Below are 17,336 nucleotides of genomic sequence, written 5' to 3' on the forward strand. Positions count from 1 at the left end.
TGGGGTTTTTTGTGTGTATGCTTTTACGCTGTCCTTTAGACATCCTGCTGTCTCTGTTTTTGTTGGGTAGCTTCCAGAGTTAGATGGAGGGAGTCTGATGATAGATTCACTTGTTTTCTCATGATTTCCGTAGGCTGTAAGCTCTGATGCTTCACTGGTGTGGATGGCAGAAGGTTAGCCCTGTAGTTTTGGGCTCTCACAGCCAGTGATCCTCAGCTCCCCTGTGCTGTGGGTCCTGCAATCGTTCTGGATCTCTGAATGAGCGTTGGGTCAGGCCAAGGTATCCACAGCCTTCTGTGTCCCCTGCCAAGTCCAGCCAGGGATACTGGGCCTGAACCACGCTTCGAGCTCAGCTAGATTCTCAGGGCCTGAACTGTCTGCCGAGCTCAGCTAGGGATTCTGGACCAAAATGCATACCGGGTCCAGCCAGAATTTTTGGGCTGGGACTGCGCACCAAGCTCAGCTAGGGGCTTTTGTCCCAAAGTGCGTGCTGTGGTCAGTTATTGACTCAGGGTCCAAACTGTCCGCCTAGCTCAGCCAGGAATTCTGCATTCAAACTGCACACTGTGTCCAACCAGAGTCTTAGATCTGGGACTGTGCCAAAAGCTCAGCTAGAGTCTCTGGTCCCAATCTGTCTGCCAAGCACAGTTAGGGACTCTGGCCCCAAACTGCACGCTGAGCTCCACCAGAGTCTCTGGGGCGGATTTGTGCATTGAGCTCAGCCAGGGACTCTGAACTTACACTGCGTGCTGAGATCAGCCCAGGACTCCGGGCCTAAACTGCGTGGATAGTCCGGCCAGAGTCTTGGGGCTGCTGAGCCTGTGCACACAGCTCAGCTAGAGTCTCTGGGCCCATCTGCCAGGCAAGTCCAGCTAGAGCCTCTGGGCTGAATCTGTGTGCTGACCTCAGCCTGCGTCAGCACCCCAGAACTGCCCGCTGAGCTGAGCTAGTGTCTAGAGCAGAACTGCTTGCTGAGCTGAGCTAGCGCCTCCGGTGGAACTGAGCACTCCGCCCAGCCTGCATCACAGCAGGGGAGCTGTGGCTGTGCAGAGTTAGTGCCTTGGGCAGAATTGCTTGCTGAGCTGAGTCAGCGTCTCCATGGCACTGCGCACTGAGCTGAACCCGGGACTCTGGGGCTGAACTGTCCGCCGAGTCCCGTTTGGGTCTCACAGCACCACGTGACCCAAATCCTGCCTAGAGTCCCCTCTCCCGCAGCAACTCCCACTGGACACCACACCAATCGCCTCCACTGGAAGACTCTGAGCTGCAAACCTCAGCCATCACCACTGCTGATGCTGGTGCCGCTGGTGCCGCTGCTGCTGCTCCTATCCTAGAAAATCCACGCTCCTCCCGTGTGCAGGGGCACGCAGGTCCTGCGCACCCTGGTCCCTCCGAACCATGGAGCACTCCTGCTGCCACGGTGTGGGGACCTTGGTGTTCCTGGCTCAGAAATCTGTGCAATTCCCTGAATTGTTCACTGGAGCTTCCAAACATGGTCCACACTGCTCGCCACCATCTTGGATCCTCCTCCTAGAATTTTTTTTTTTTTTTAAGAAAAAAGAAACATGAGTTTTGGAAAAGAGAAAAATGATTTGATGGCGGTTGTTAGGATGACTCAGAATGAGTGCAGTGAATTTTGTCCTAAATCAGTTAGATAACTCAACAATCTTTGTGTTGAGCATTTTACCATTAAGACTTGTTTTAAAGTCTTGTTTTAAAGATAACTATATCCATTTTACTCTTTCTATGTGTTTATAATAACTTTATGTTCCCCACTCAGAATAGCTACACAGTATAGGCTACTGGCTCCAATTCATGCTATTGTCCAAAGAGTCTAATATCCAAAATATATAAAGAACTCAAGAAATTAAACACTACCAAACCAAATAACCCAATTAAGAAATGGCGCTCAGAATTAAAAAGAGAATTCTCAACAGAGGAATATCGAATGGCTGAGAAACACTTAAAGAAATGCTCAACATCTTTAATCATCAGAGAAATGCAAATCAAAACAACTCTGAGATTCCATCTTAGACCCATCAGAATGGCTAAGATCAAAGCTCAAGTGACAGCACATGCTGGCAAGGATGTGGAGAAAGGGGACACATTTTCATTGCTGGTGGGAGTGCAAACTAGTACAATCGCTTTGGAAATCTATCTGGCACTTTCTCAGAAAACTGGGAATAGGGCTTCCTCAAGACCCAGCTATTCCACTCCTTGGAATATACCCAGAAGATGCTCCAGCACACAACAAGAAAATTCACTCAACCATGTTCATAGCAGCCTTATTCCTAATAGTCAGGACCTGGAAACAAGCTAAATGCCCCTCAGTTGAAGAATGGATAAAGAAACTGTGGTATATTTACACTATGGAATACTACTCAGCTATTAAGAAAAACAAGGAATTCCTGAAATTTATGGGCAAATGGATGGATCTAAAAATAATCATACTGAGTGAGTTAACCCAGACTCAGAAAGAATCACATGGTATATATTTACTTATAATTGGATACTAGCCCAAAAGGGATGTCCCATGAAAGTCTCCACTTACCAGGAGATGGGGATAGATTTGGGGACCTCCTCTTGGGACTCTAGGTGAGAGAAGTATGGGAGAATGGGGAAGAGAAGGATCCAGAGGGTCCTAGAAACCTACAAGAAGAACATCATGATGGGTGGATCTGGGCCCAGGGGCATCTGCTCAAACTACTGCACTGACTAAGGACAATACATGCAGTAAACATTGAACTCCTACTTAGATCTAGCCAATGAACAGTATCTTCTCCACAATTGTGTAGAGAGCAAAGATTGACTCTGACATGAACTCTGGTGTCCCATCTTTGACCCCTTCCCCATGGTAGGAAGGCCTAGTGGTACTCAGAGAAAGAATAGGCCAGCTACCAAGATGAGACTTCATAGGCTGTGACCACATGGAGGCAGAGGAGGTCCCCTTCTGTCACAGACCTAGGGGGAATAGTATGAAAAAGGGAGGGAGGGAGGAGGAATGGAGGAGAAAATTAAGGGGATTACAATTGAGATGTAATCAGAATAAATTAATAATAAAAAAGTTTTAAAAAAAAATGAACTTCACACAATGTAGAACCATCTGACAAAGAGTCCCAATGAGGGATTGTCTAGAACAAGCTGGTCTTTGGCATGTCTGTGGGAGACTGTCATAATTATGTTAATTATGGTACCCCAACCTAAAAGTGAGTTTTATCTGCTCCTGGGTTTGGATGCTGAACTGTTTATCAGCACCGAAAATAAAATGAGCAGTAAGCATACATACTTTCATATTCACTCTCTCTTCACTCTTGACTGTGGATATGGCAAGCTGCTTCAAATGCCTGCCTTAGCCTCCTTGCAATGCTAAACTACAACCTTAAAGTTGGTTTTGTCTGTGTATTTTATCACAGCAATAGAAATAAAAGTAGATTTTATTCTTTTCTATTATTCTATATATTTATAATATGAAGTAGCTATTCTATATAAAAATTATTCACCATCTCTTTAAATGTGTTAATTTTTAATTATAAACATTATATTATAAGTATATTAGTACTAATGTTTTAATGTATTATTTATTTTAATGTATTTGTCTTATTTTATTATTACTATTCTAAAAATAACATTGGTTCTGAAGAAGTGAGATCATTGTTGTGATGAACATATGCACTTCTTATGCTACCTGAACTATTTTATGACTGGATTATGTGGAAGAGTTTGGTAGAAAAGCTGGTAGTGGAGAATAGTGGGTCACTCTGATGGGAGCTGGGAAGACAGTAATGCTAAGAGTGTGGGCAGGAAGCATGATGTGATGTTTTTGAGAAAAAAACTCTCTTGGGAACTGAGCTAGAGGCCAGTTGTCTGGTATTTTGACCAAAAATAGATCTTCATTCTCATTGTGACTTGAGATCCTGAGTGAAAATGACTATAAAAATAATGGACTGATTCGTTTGATGGTGGAGCCATCAAGGTACTAGAGTATTCAGATTGGTACTGCCATTGAGGAGAGGCCCTCGGCGCTACACCGGAACAACAGAAGAGTGTTTCCATCTGGTCAGCACTCAAAAATGCATAGAGCTGTGGTCCAAGAGGAGCCAGGGTAGATCTAAAGGGCTGGCCCCTAACTGGGCAGTGTTGTAAATACCATTTACATGGTAGTGGTTTTGATCCATGAGCCATGCAAAACTGAGGGAGTCATGAAGAGCAGGTACTGTGTGGCAGGGTTAGAGTCCTGCAGAGAGGCCCTGACACACCACTGGAAGAGATTAGAAAAGTGAAACCTCTATTGCAATAGAGACAGCAGATATTTAAAATCTGGTACCATAGGGCATCTCCTAAGAAAAGCTGCAGATGTGAAATGGATATAATCTAAGCCTAGGAGACAAACCGTAATGCTACAGGTATGGAGGAATAGGGCTTCTAAAGCCTATTAGGGCCCTGATTATATCACAGATCTCAGATGCTGAATACAGAGGTAGAGGAATTGCTACTTTTCCCTGTTGAATCTTTGAGGAACAGATTTGGATGTGACTGTTTTGCATCCCAGTTCGTTTGTTCTGTGCCATTATATGTTGGAAAAATGTGGCTTGTTTTTCCTCCCCATAGGCACTTAGAGTTAAGAGATTTTGAACTCTTTTTAAACATTTTTAAATTAATTTATTCATATTACATCTCAATGGTTATCCCCCCGCTTGTATCCTCCCATTCCTCCCTCCTTCCCATTTTCCCCTTACTCCCCTCCCCTATGACTGTGACTGAGGGGGACTTCCTCCCCCTGTATATGCTCATAAGGTATCAAGTCTCTTCTTGGTAGCCTGCTATCCTCCCTCTGAGTGGCCCCAGGTTTCCCCATTTAGGGGACGTGGTCAAATATGAGGCACCAGAGTACGTGTGAAAGTCAGACCCCTTAAGATGTCTGAATTTTTAAAGGCTAAGGATTTTTATAAAGTTAGACTGTATCTTATGTTACTATATAAACATAAATTTTGCAGACAAGAGCTAGAAGGCTATAGCTTAAATGTGATCTGTCCATGTGACCTGTTAAAATAGGAGGGGTTGTGATGCTCAGTTGTAATTAATTGTTCACTTGACACAATCTAGAATCTCCCCCAAGCATGTCTGCAGGGGATTGCCTGGACTGTGTTAACTGATGTGGAAAGACACAGCCTAAAATCAGGTAGCACCATTCCCAGGGCTTAGGGCCTAAACTATGTTATAGTAGAGGACAAAAACTGAGCACAAGTATACATTGGGTCTCCCTCTCCCTCTCCCTCCTTCTTCTCTCTCTCTCTCTCTCTCCTCTCTCTCTTCTCTCTCTCTCTCTCTCGCCCTCTCTCTCCCTCTCCTCCCTCCTCTCTCTCTCTCTCTCTCTCTCCCTCTCTCTCTCTCTCCTCTCTCCTCTCTCTCTCGCTCTCTCTCTCTCTCCTCTCTCTCTCCCTCTCTCTGCTCTTAACTATGGAAGTGATGAGGTCAGCTACTTCAGATTCCTGCCTTCACTTCTCCAAAGTGATTGAGTCCTGAGCCAAATGCATCTTTTCTCCCCTAAAGTTGCTTTTGTTAGGATATTTTATCACAGCAGTGGAAATGACATTAAAATACGGACACTGTGCTTGAACCCAAGAAATCCGACTCCAGCACTTTTATCTTAAACTCCTTGCTTCTGCTGCTTTTCAAATCGCTGCATGATTTTGGTTTGTTTTTAACAGCTCTTCTTTTACTATGCCCTTTTAGACCAAGGCTGATAAAAGTTTCAGAACTGAGAATTATGAAGAACAGATTCAAATATTCAAAAGCATCATCAAGGAGAAGACCTCAAATTTTAATGCAGATTTATCTCTAAAACTTACAGTCACTGAAACACCTGTAAAAGGAGCTAATGACATTTTCCCAGACAAAAACTCTTCAAAGCCTAGGGACACTTCAGCTAAGTTTCAATTTTCATATTTCAAGAATGAAAATTTTCAACGATTGTCGACATACTTTTCAAAGACGGTAAGAACAGGATAATTCATATAAAGAGTATGATGGGACTATTTCAAACTACCCAAGCCTCTCTCTGAGGTAATAGGAAATGAAAGTAAAACACAGCAAAATTCACAGAGATATTGTGAACAGGAAGCAGACTGCCAAGGACAGGGAATTCTCAGATGCTGGCAGTAGTCAGTGAGTCCGACATTGGGTTTTACTGGCTAGAACTATGTGTTCTAAGGGTTCAGAGCATCCTACTTGACTTTTATGTCAGAGCATCCCATTTAACAGTCACCATGATTATTAATTCAATGAAGAATTAATCTGGGGGATTTTGCTTATTTATTGAATGGCCCCTCAGGGCGATGTCTATGTGCTCACAGTAGAGCCTGTCTCTGAAGCAATGGTGCTGTGTGCTTATACATGTTGCACACAAAATTGGTTTGCTTACTTTGGAATTGCATTTTCAGACTGAGACTTTAAAGAATTCCATTTGTTTTTAATGTTTAATGTGGATTTCAGAGTTCATTTCACCACCTTTAAATAAATATTATTTTAGGCATTGGTAGGATATTGATCAAATGCTTACTTACTCTTCCTTTCCTGATACATCATCATCTGCTTAGATGCTTCATCTGCATTAATAAAAGTAACAATCCACTCTCAATATTTATATTGTACTCAACTGTACAGTTAGTTTGTATGAGTCCACACATTGCCGTGATATACACATCCCCACAGAGTTGGAACCTTTTAGCTCACTCCTTGCTTTCTTAGTTGTATACTGACCATATGGCTAGTCATCTTCCTAGATACTTAGTACTTTCTAGAATCAAGCCAACAAAAAAATCTTTTGTGCAGCTGAAAGCTCAGCAGAGGGTGTCTGCCAAAAACAATAAATATAACAGCAAATAAAGACAGCTATCTAGTCTTTAGAAATGGATTAGTGATAAAAGTCATGTTTCTCTTCTTCCACAAAGGAAAAAGTGTTTCTGCATGTGAAAGGCATGGTTCATCTAGGTAGATTTGTGATGAGAAATCGAGACGTTGTAGTGACAACAACTTTCCTGGATGACATAAAAGCTCTGCCAGTTTCCTATGAAAAGGGAGAATATTTTGGATTTTTGGAAACGTATGGGACTCACTACAGTAGCTCTGGGTCTCTGGGAGGACTCTACGAAATTATCTATGTCTTGGATAAAGCTTCCATGAAAGAGAAAGGTATGCCTGAAAATGAATTCTAGCTACAAATGTGGTTATGATTGAGTACTGCTGCTTTTATTCCCCTCTTTTAGTAAACTCTTAGAATGAAATAACCTAATAATCTGCTCTCTTGAGATAATTCTGTTTTGCACTTTGGCATCTAACAGTCTATCAAACAGTTCATTGATTTACACTTTGAATAAGCTCATTTGCTCCCAAACTACCCAATAGTATTACAAAGAAATGTACCATCATATTATAATGGAATGGCTGGTAATGGGAATACAGCTTCTAAGACATTTTTATTTAAGATGGAGAATAAGGTATAAGAAATAATTTACATAACCTGCCTCTTACTCCTCAGACTAGTTCAATTTATGTATGATGACTATCTTTCAAAGTATTCTTCAGTGTTGGTGGGAACGAATTGTTCTAAATGTTGTCTTTGAGAGAAAGGAAGAATCAGTATTTTAGTATAAATACAATGTGTTAAAACAAGATTGAAAAATTAATTTTGTCTCATGCGGTCATCATTCAAATATTATGAGGATAGTTCAGTTGAGACCATATTGAATAAGACTTTGTTACAACCAAAACCATGCGTCAAAGGTAACATAGTGATTCATCCAGGCATCCTCTCAAGTTAAGAGATGCTTTGGGCCAAAAGATTCATCGAGTCCTTTAGGAATAAAGCAGAGCAGTCAGGTACAGCAATATGTGCCTGTAATTTCAGCTACTTAAAAAGCTAAGGTAAAAGGCTTGCTAAAGACCAGGGGTTTGAGGCCAGCCTGGATATCACAGAAAGACTGTGTTTTTAAAATAATAAAGTAAACTCAAAATGACTGTGTTAATAAATCATAACTATAGTCGGACATGGTGGTGCATGCCTTTGGTTTCAGCACTTGTGAGATAGAGAGGCAGGAAGATCTCTATGAGTTCTAAGCCAGACTGGTCTACAAAGAGAGTTCCAGGACAGTCAGGACTATGTAGAGCAACTCATCTCAAAGAACAAAAACATTAATAAATTAAACAATTAAATAATTAAAAATAACCATGTGGTCCATTGAGTGATTATGACTAGTTACAATATGTCACAGATGCCAGCATATCTCCTCTCCATCCTCACAATACTTGGGTCTCCCTGTTGGACAGGAATGTATTGCTAAGATACACTTTCATGGCTCCTGTGTGTGTCAAGGCCTCAGTTTCAAATGGAGAGTGGGAAGTAATGGTGATCCTAAACTCAACACTCTCCCTGTATCAATAAACATTTCCTGTATGAACAGATGACATGGCCAGAGCCAACTGCTCCTGCTACCTCAGTCTGGTATTGAGCATATACAGGCCTCCCTAGGGGCATGCAATATGGAGGTGTTTGGCCCACTGTGTTGCTCAGGGCTGTACCCACAGCACAGGGAGGTCTCTGTGAGCTCCACTTGGTAGGCTGAGTCAAAGCGAATCACAGAATGAGGAACATGAAAGGAACCACCTGAGGGAAGGCTCAGCCAGGGTGATCAGAACACAGAGAAGCCATCAGCCCAGATGTGTCTTTGAATCAAAGCTCTACAAAGGAGATCCTCGGTTCTGAGAAACTCAGAGCTACCTACTTAAACCAATATACCTTCTGGCCTTAGATAATAGTCCTGGGGCTAGTCCCAGTGCCTTTGAAGAGAAAACTGCATCTCTGTACCTCATTTTAGGTCATTTACATATGGAAGTGTCCACCCCTGAGGTAGAAAATAGGCTCATTGGAGTCATCCATTTTCCACCTCAATTTTAGAATTCTAGACCTTTACTTCTTAAGGGTGGGTGTAAGATTCTAGAATTCTTTCTGTCATTGTCTTCTTTTTCATTTTATTTTATTCTTTAAATCCTCTCACTTCCCTTCTCACTGGAAATGGCAGCAGATAATTATTCTGTTGTTCCCACAAGTGTGCAAGAAATACATGTTGGATGAATTAAATTCTACATTAAACATGGTTTTCCTTTCTGTTAGAAACAAAACATGGTGGAATTCATAACAAAATAGCATGTATATGTGTGTATGTATGAGGTAACATCAAAAAGAAGTATGAACAAAAGCTAAAGGACTCAGTAAAGTCAGGTCTGTTTACCTTTAAAACAAAGGAACTGTTGAGAAATATTAAATATGTTGCATATGTAATATATATACAATAATATAGACATTCAAGAAATTTCAGGATATAACTGTTTAGGTAGGCATATGGCCGAGTTAGTTGACTTCCAAAATTCTTATTGTAAGCATTCATAGTATCAGGGGAAATGAAGTTGCTATATATTCAAACCATCTGTCCAAAAAAATTGGATGTTAGTTTGTGTTTGTGTAGACTCAAATGAAAATGAGTGATACTTCATAAGATTAATGTATGAATTAAATTAGCTAAATCATACAAGATGTTTAGAATGATTCAGGCATATAACATTCCGTGCATGTTAGCTGCTGCTGTCTTCCTTGTGTATCACAAAGGATTTTACTATAACCACCTAGGCTGACCTGCATCCTTTTCAAGCAACTGGTAAATGTAATATGTCCTTTGCTACCAAGTTGACAAGCCAAGTAAAAGGATGCCACTAGATTCCAATAAAAAGACAAGACAGGGAAGACATGACGTTACCTTTGAGTCAATAATGATGTCTAGGAATGTACATGGCAAGGTTAGAATTTGTGATATTAACAGATAATATCAAATAATCTTCATATGAATCTATAACACAGGTATTGACCTGAATGATGTAAAGCATTGTCTTGGCTTTAAACTGGATGTATCTCTAACCACCCCTATACAAAGCATCTTAGATGGACCATCACTCACAGCAAATGTTAATAAAAATGATTGCACAAAGACCGGTGGTGGTAAAACTGGTAAGTGTGGGATGATTGGTTAGATGGAGGAAGGCAGAGCTACTAGCCAATAGCTAAGAGTATTGCTTCTCATACCCTGTTACCATCTCCAATTAGAAATGTCAAAATCACTTATTAAGAACTATTCTTTCCTTTGGCCACTATGAGCAAGAGCAGCCCACAGACACATACCTGTCAGTGCCACTGCTGTGCAAGGGAGGCACATGGCTCTAGGGGCTGCTGGCATTACCACACTTGTCTGTGTATATTTTGTGGGAATGATAGAAACCAGTCACCCATGAAAAATTGTCTTCAGCACCAATTTCTTTTTCTCCTTAATTTTCACAAGGTTTGATATAAGCTAATGTAGGCTCTTGTGTCCATGACAATGAATAATACCTAAATTGTCTTCTCAGCTCTATTTTCAGCATGGGCTCATCAGCAAATCTTCCTTTAGTGCCCAACCACTGCAATGCCTTTTTGGAACTCAAGATGCCTGTTACAAGCATAACCTTGTCTCGTTAATGTCTAGCAATTTTACAAGAATTAAGGTCTGCTGGAGACATCATATCTTCTTCTAAGTAGAAACACTTGAAATTATTTTTATTTAAATTTTGATTAAACTTTTTATTTTAAATTTTAAAAAAATGCCTCTGATCATCTGCAAAGAGCCAACTGATAGGAAAGGAGCTGTAGAAGCAGGAGCTGGACGCTGTTTGAGTTCTGTTCACTTGTAGATATGACCGCAACTAATAAGAGCACAGTCTTATACCATTAGGTTCACTGCACCACCACAGGCGGCTATTCCACCACACCATTTAAGATTTTTCATTTGTATAAATGATGAAGGATAAACAACAGTTCACTATCAAGACAATTTCAAGCTCATTATACACAGTATAATAATGAAATTAAGTTTATAAAAATGTATATAATTCCTTCAAAGTCATGTTAATTTCCCTATATGCACTTGAACGTATATGATGAGATATAAGTTATCAATCTATCTACCATCGTTATTTTTTTTTTAAAGAAATAGAACTCTATAACTGACTATTGAGAAAAATTGCCCTCATAGATTATGGCGCAGAGATTTTTGTAATATTTACAATTAAAGTTCAACAAATACACCAAGCTATCCTAAAAAGATTAGAACACATTTATCAAACGCCATCCAAATAACTGACCACAGAGTTGCAAATGCTTTTTTCTTCAAGTCTTCCTTGTTTTTCCAGTAAACATCACCAGTGATAACATCATAGATGACGTCATTTCATTCATAAGAGGAGGAACCAGTAAACACGCAATTCTCCTGAAAGAAAAGCTTCTCAGAGGAGCCAAGACAATTGATGTGGATGACTTTGTCAACTGGGCAACATCCTTGAATGATGCTCCAGCTCTCATTAGTCAAAAAGTAAGGAATGTTTCTTTTAAGATCGAAGATGCTGCCATTTTCTAATTACAATCTGAGTAGGTTCAGATAATTGTTGCCTTTATAGAGAGAGGTGTCAGCATTTAAATACTCTCTCATGGCTTCTCAAAAAGAAGAATGGCATAAAAGAAAGGCATGGCGTAGTTTCAGACAAGCTGATAAGCTCCTGCCGTCTGTCGCTCACTACAATGTGATTTCTACAACACTAAATTCTTCAGAGCTCCATGTGCTCTTGAGGATGTATTAAGATTGTGCATAAAGAGTGTAGTGCAGGGTGGCACAAAGCAGGCACCAAAATACTTCTCTTCGGTCAGCCTTTGGCTGGGTATCATGCATCACCTACCACTCAGGAGACCCTCATTCAAGAGTCATTATGAAAAGGATGTCCATAATGCCTTGACAAACATAAAACACAAAGACAAGTAATTCTTGTCCTCTGAGAATCCAGCTCCTCTCTCTTCCTTATGGCACAGTTAATCTTTAACTCCTAAACTTCAATGATCTTCCTGCCTCAGCCTTCTGAGCAGTCTGGGTCTAACTCTGTAGCCTGGTCTGGTCTTGAAAGCTCAGCAAACTTCTGCCATAGCCTTCCAAGTGCTAGGAATACAGGTGTGATCCCTTGGCCTGCCCCCTATTTTTCTGTAATTATAATAATGTTCAATCTAAGAAACCCTGAGAGTCTGCAATCTTCTGTTTCCTCATGAAGGGGTTGGAGACTATGTGTTACCATTATAAAGATGTAATTACCATTTCCACTTACCAAAAAGATGTATGCTATTCATGCTTCCCCACCCCACCCCCACCCAGTATTAGTAGAAAGTACTAATTCCATTGCTTGTATAGTTAGCAGCTTTCCATGCATGTCTTAGGGTTTATTTTCTCCAGTCAGTCAAATTTATCTTTGCTCACAATGTCAGCTCTATTACATTTTAGAAATGCTTTTTATAGTACTAGTTTTTGTAGAATTCTACTTCCTTGCTCTATTTTATTGTCTTTAAAGAGTTAATTAAAGCCACCCAAACTCAAACCTGGCAAACTATCTCTTTATAGGAAGGAAAAACTCAGAAACTGAAAATTGCAACCAATTCTGCATTTTGGTTATAGAAATAAAGCCTTTAGCAGACATGCACACATAACTTCACAAAAGGTGTAGTAGCCCAGACTGTAGCTCTAGCTGCTTGGAAGGTTAAGGTAGGAAGGCCTCAAGGTCAAGGCTGGGCAACTTGGAGGAATTCTGTCTCAAAGTTGAAAATAGAGGTGGAGGGAGAGGAAGAGGAAGAAAGAATAGAGATAGATAGATAGATAGATAGATAGATAGATAGATAGATAGATGAGAGAGAGAGAGAGATATAGGTCAGTGGCAGAGCATTACCTTACCTTGTATTAATCCCTGGGTCCAACTAGAAAAACAAAAGTGAAGGTATTTCCCCCAAATTAGATGTAATAAAAGTGAAAAAAAATTGCTTGTATAAGAAAGTGAAAATCGCCAGGTGGTGGTAGCGCATGCCTTTAATCCCAGCATTCAGGAGGCAGAGGCAGGCAGATCACTGTGAGTCCGAGGCCAGCCTGGTCTACAAAGCAAGTCCAAGATAGCCAAGGCTACACAGAGAAACCCTGTCTCAAAAAAAAACAACAAAAAATAATAAAAGAAAAAGAAGAGAAAATCAAAGGAAGCCCATTTGTTAAATATAAATTTTATTTAAATAAAATTTATGTCTGAAGATTTTAAATAAAGAAAGAATTGAAAACGCAGGCAGACAACATCTAAGCTGGCTTGTTCTCTCAGCTCAGTAAACCAAGTTCAGTTGCCCTTTACAAAGGGATCCAAGGCTGGTGTCTGGGAGGTTGTAAACAGTGCGACATGTTTCAGAGCTGTCATTTTACATCCGCAGGAATAAAGGCTCTGGTGCGATGTCCCCACGGCATTTACTAGAATCCTCAAAGAACTCATCAGCAGCCAGCACAGTCCATCTGGCTAAGTCCAGCACATCATAGCATATCCTGTTCACTGTTCAGATCTTTCGATTAGTAAAGAATCTGTCCACTCTAGTTGTCTACATTTCATAGTCCATAAATTGAAAGCCTAGTAATTTGCATCAATGTCCTACCTGCCTAAGGAAATGGCAGCTGTACTGTGCCAAGTACCTCTTTGTAATATATTTCTTATAGAGAACATTTTAAGAAGAAGAAATGGTTCATTTTTTATTTATTTCCATGTTTTTAGTCCTAAAAAAGAAATTAGATACAGTTAAATTTGACCTTCAAGCACAGTAAAGTAACACCTACCTGTAATCCCATCTTTCAGGAGGATGACAAGTTTTTGTTTTGTTTTTTTTTATTTTGTTTGTTTTGTTTTGGTCTTTTTTTTTTTTTTTCTTCAAGACAGAGTTTCTCTGTAGCCTTGGCTGTCCTAGACTCACTTTGTAGACCAGGCTGGCCTTGAACTCACAGCGATCCACCTGCCTTGCCTCACAAGGGCGGGGGATTGAGGGCATGTGCCACCACACCTGTGGAAGGATGACAAGTTTAAAGTCAGTCTGAGCGACGTAATGAGATCATGTCTCAAAGATAGAAAATGGCTCTTCATTTGCCTAGCATAGAGAAGTACGCAGGTTTCAACATCCAGTGCCACAAAACACACACACACACACACACACACACACACACGTGCACACACACACACACACACACCACAAAACCATAGCAAGTTTGACCTTGAAATAGAATCTAAGTAGTTTTGCTTTCATAAATTTTGTGGAAATGGACCTTTGGGTCATGGTTACTAATTACAGTCTTGTAATCACTGGTTGTCCTTTTAGTGAGGAGCAGGAGGATTTGATTCTCTGTAGACAACATGTCAACAATAGGGATGCTCTTAATACTAAATAGTTATCGTTGTTGTGTATCCATACAAAGACTCGCTATACTCTTCCATCCCATTGGGTGTTTAATCCTCTGCAGCAAAATTAAATCAGTCAGTGGCCTACATACTTAAGTTGCCAGGCTCATCTTGGAAGACCAACCATGATGTCACATTATACTAAGTAAACCAAATTTATGATTATGATGGTAGAGATGTAACTTGTTTCCTACACTACAGCGACCATGGCAGAACTATATTGCATAGAGCCTGTGGCTTTCAATAGCCCAAGTAGCTTGCTCTTGGCCTTTCTCCATATAGAGGATATAGGCTGGCCTATTGTCTGAGCATTTACTTTGGTCTTAGTCTTCAATTTTCAGGAAAAGATGTTAATTCCACTTTCCAGCTTGCGTGTATACTGACACAATATCCTACATATTGTCTCCACAAAACACTTGAACTTTGCTTCTCCCTCTTATAGCCACTGTTAAAAACCAAATCCTTAAAATGTCAGCAGAGAGAAGCTACATCTACTGCAGTTTATTAGAGAGAGAGATGAAGCTTACAACCTCTGGCGAGGGCAACAGCAGCTAGAGGAGTAAAGCTGTAATTTAATGCACTTGCTTCCTGTAAGGTTTTGCTTGACATTATAAGAAGCAAGGTTACGTAAGCCTGCTTCATTTTCCAAAAGGATTTATGTAATACAATGTTCCTTTTATGGGAACTCCTGGGGGGATATTAGTCTTTAATCTCATTTTGTTTCTCCTGGAAATCAGGTGTATTTTCTCATATGCCTGGGATTGATAAATTCCTTCGTGTGCTATTTAATGAACTAAGAGATGTAGCCAGGCTTGTGGTACACCTTGAGCAAATAGACGCATTCTTCTTCTAGCTTTGAACTTTATTCCCTGGTATCACTTGTGCTCCTCACCTTTTCTGTTCTCGGCTTTTCTTTTCCCTTTTTCATTTCCTACCACCACTCTTAATCACTTAACACTGAGTAAATGATATCTACATTCAGACTTTCTTGAGTGCCCTGAGGTAATAATGAGTGGTGAACAAATCTGCCATTTTGTTTCTGCTATGTAATTCTTAGCAGACACGCCCTGGATGTTACTGACAGATGTTAGTACTCTGTAGGCTATAGCCATAGTGACTGAGTGTAAGTTGTGTCTAACTCTCTTGTATAGGGGCAAAAAGTAATTATCATTCTATTACGAAACCACATTTGGTACACACTGTTATTTTGTATGTTTGGAAAAGATATAAATGTGATGAATATTAAGATTGGTATTTTAGAAAGTTTCCTGATAAACTGTGTCCACTTAAATATATCTACAATGACAAGAAAGCTAGTGAATATAGGAGAAAGACTCAAAACTTTTTCTTACTTAATAGAAGACAAAGTTGGTCATAAACAGATGAGCTGTGCAAGAAGGCTTGAGGCGGGGTACACTGGAGCTCTCCTCTGTCTGCCTGTGGTAGTTGTGATGCCAGGATTTAGGCTTCGTTGAAACTGTCACCACCTGTGCGTCCTTCATCTTTATCTCTTTGAACACTGTTTAGATAGTTTTATCCAAACTGTTTCTTCTATGGCCCTCTATTCTTGTATCTTAGATGATCTGGCCTTGACTTTCTTTGAAGGCAAAACAAGATAAATATCTTTTCTCAAAATCCAAAATAACTCTACCATATGCTTACACTGCTTGTGCTAGTGTGGCAGCACTGGAAAGAGGACTCTTTCTTCTAAATAAACAGATCAGAGCTGAAATAAGAGTTAAGGTACTACTTAGCCAAAACTATCTTAGTACAAACTTGTTATGCCTTAGTAGTTCCTGACACATTCCAGATGTGAGTCCATTCTTTCTTTCTTTTTTAGAAAAATATATGTTATTAATTTATTCACATTACATCTCAATGGTTATCCCATCCCTTGTATCCTCCCATTCCTCCCTCCCTCCCATTTTCCCCTTACTCCCCTCCCCTATGACTGTGACTGAGGGGGACCTCTTCCCCCTGTATATGCTCATAGGGAATCAAGTCTCTTCTTGGCAGCCTGCTATCCTTCCTCTGAGTGCCACCAGGCCTCTCCATCCAGGGGACGTGGTCAAATATGGGGCACCAGAGTACGTGTGAAAGTCAGACCCCACTCTCCACTCAACTGTGAAGAATGCCATTCTTTCTTAAAGGTATTGCAAATACCTTCTCCCACTTTAGGCTTTTTACTTGCTTGATGGTATTTTTGATAACATATGCCCTCTTTTGTTCTTTTTATTTTTAACTGTAACCTGCATGACAGCATGCATCATGAATACTTCTGATCACTAGTGTAACCTCAAAGGCTAACACTGTATCTGGCAACAACCATTCAATAAGCTTCCCCTTAACAAATAAATTGGTGAGCCAGTGATTGAGTGATGGGTGTTCCACAAATTCCTCTGTAGAAAAGACCTAAGACTGAACATTTTCTTTCTTGCAGCTATCCCCTATATATAATCTGGTTCCTTTAAAAATAAAAGATGCATACGTAAAGAAACAGAATTTGGAAAGAGCTGTTGAAGACTATATCAATGAATTCAGTGTTAGAAAATGCCATCCTTGTCAAAATGGAGGAACAGCGGTTCTTCTGGATGGGCAGTGCCTCTGTTCCTGCCCACTCACATTTAAGGGAATCGCCTGTGAAATCAGTAAACGGTATCTTTAAGGTGAGATGAACTTATTTTACTATTACTAAGGCAAAAATATTCCTTGATTAGTTCATATGGAACTTTCTAGCAAACTCCACATGTGGTCTAAATACAACTACTATTTACTGAGTACTGAAAGCTAACAAATCAGCCATCATGTGTCATTTTAACATCATCTATCTCTATATATTATTCAAACAGAAATATTACAAAAGCAAATTCTAGTTACTGTTTTTCTCCTTCCCTCCCTCTCCCTTACCTTCCTTTGTGCTTTTATTGTCCCCTTTCTTCTTTTAGTCTCCTAGTCATTCTAATCTATAG

General features: G+C 40.2%; 1 protein-coding gene across 1 annotated transcript in view; it reads left to right on the plus strand.

Moving 5' to 3' along the window:
- The window catches only part of LOC127193717 (complement component C9-like), a 29,966-nt gene extending 12,931 nt beyond the window's left edge, over positions 1-17,035 (plus strand). Inside the window, exons 2-6 of the mRNA XM_051150928.1 lie at positions 5,734-5,994; positions 6,951-7,191; positions 9,911-10,057; positions 11,272-11,450; positions 16,808-17,035. Of these exons, the coding sequence (XP_051006885.1) occupies positions 5,734-5,994; positions 6,951-7,191; positions 9,911-10,057; positions 11,272-11,450; positions 16,808-17,032 (1,053 nt within the window). The 3' untranslated portion in view covers positions 17,033-17,035. The remainder of the gene's footprint in view (positions 1-5,733; positions 5,995-6,950; positions 7,192-9,910; positions 10,058-11,271; positions 11,451-16,807) is intronic.
- The last annotated feature ends 301 nt before the right edge of the window (positions 17,036-17,336 follow it).

The sequence above is a fragment of the Acomys russatus genome, chromosome 9 (genome assembly GCF_903995435.1).
Source record: "Acomys russatus chromosome 9, mAcoRus1.1, whole genome shotgun sequence".
In the NCBI taxonomy this organism is placed as follows: domain Eukaryota; kingdom Metazoa; phylum Chordata; class Mammalia; order Rodentia; family Muridae; genus Acomys; species Acomys russatus.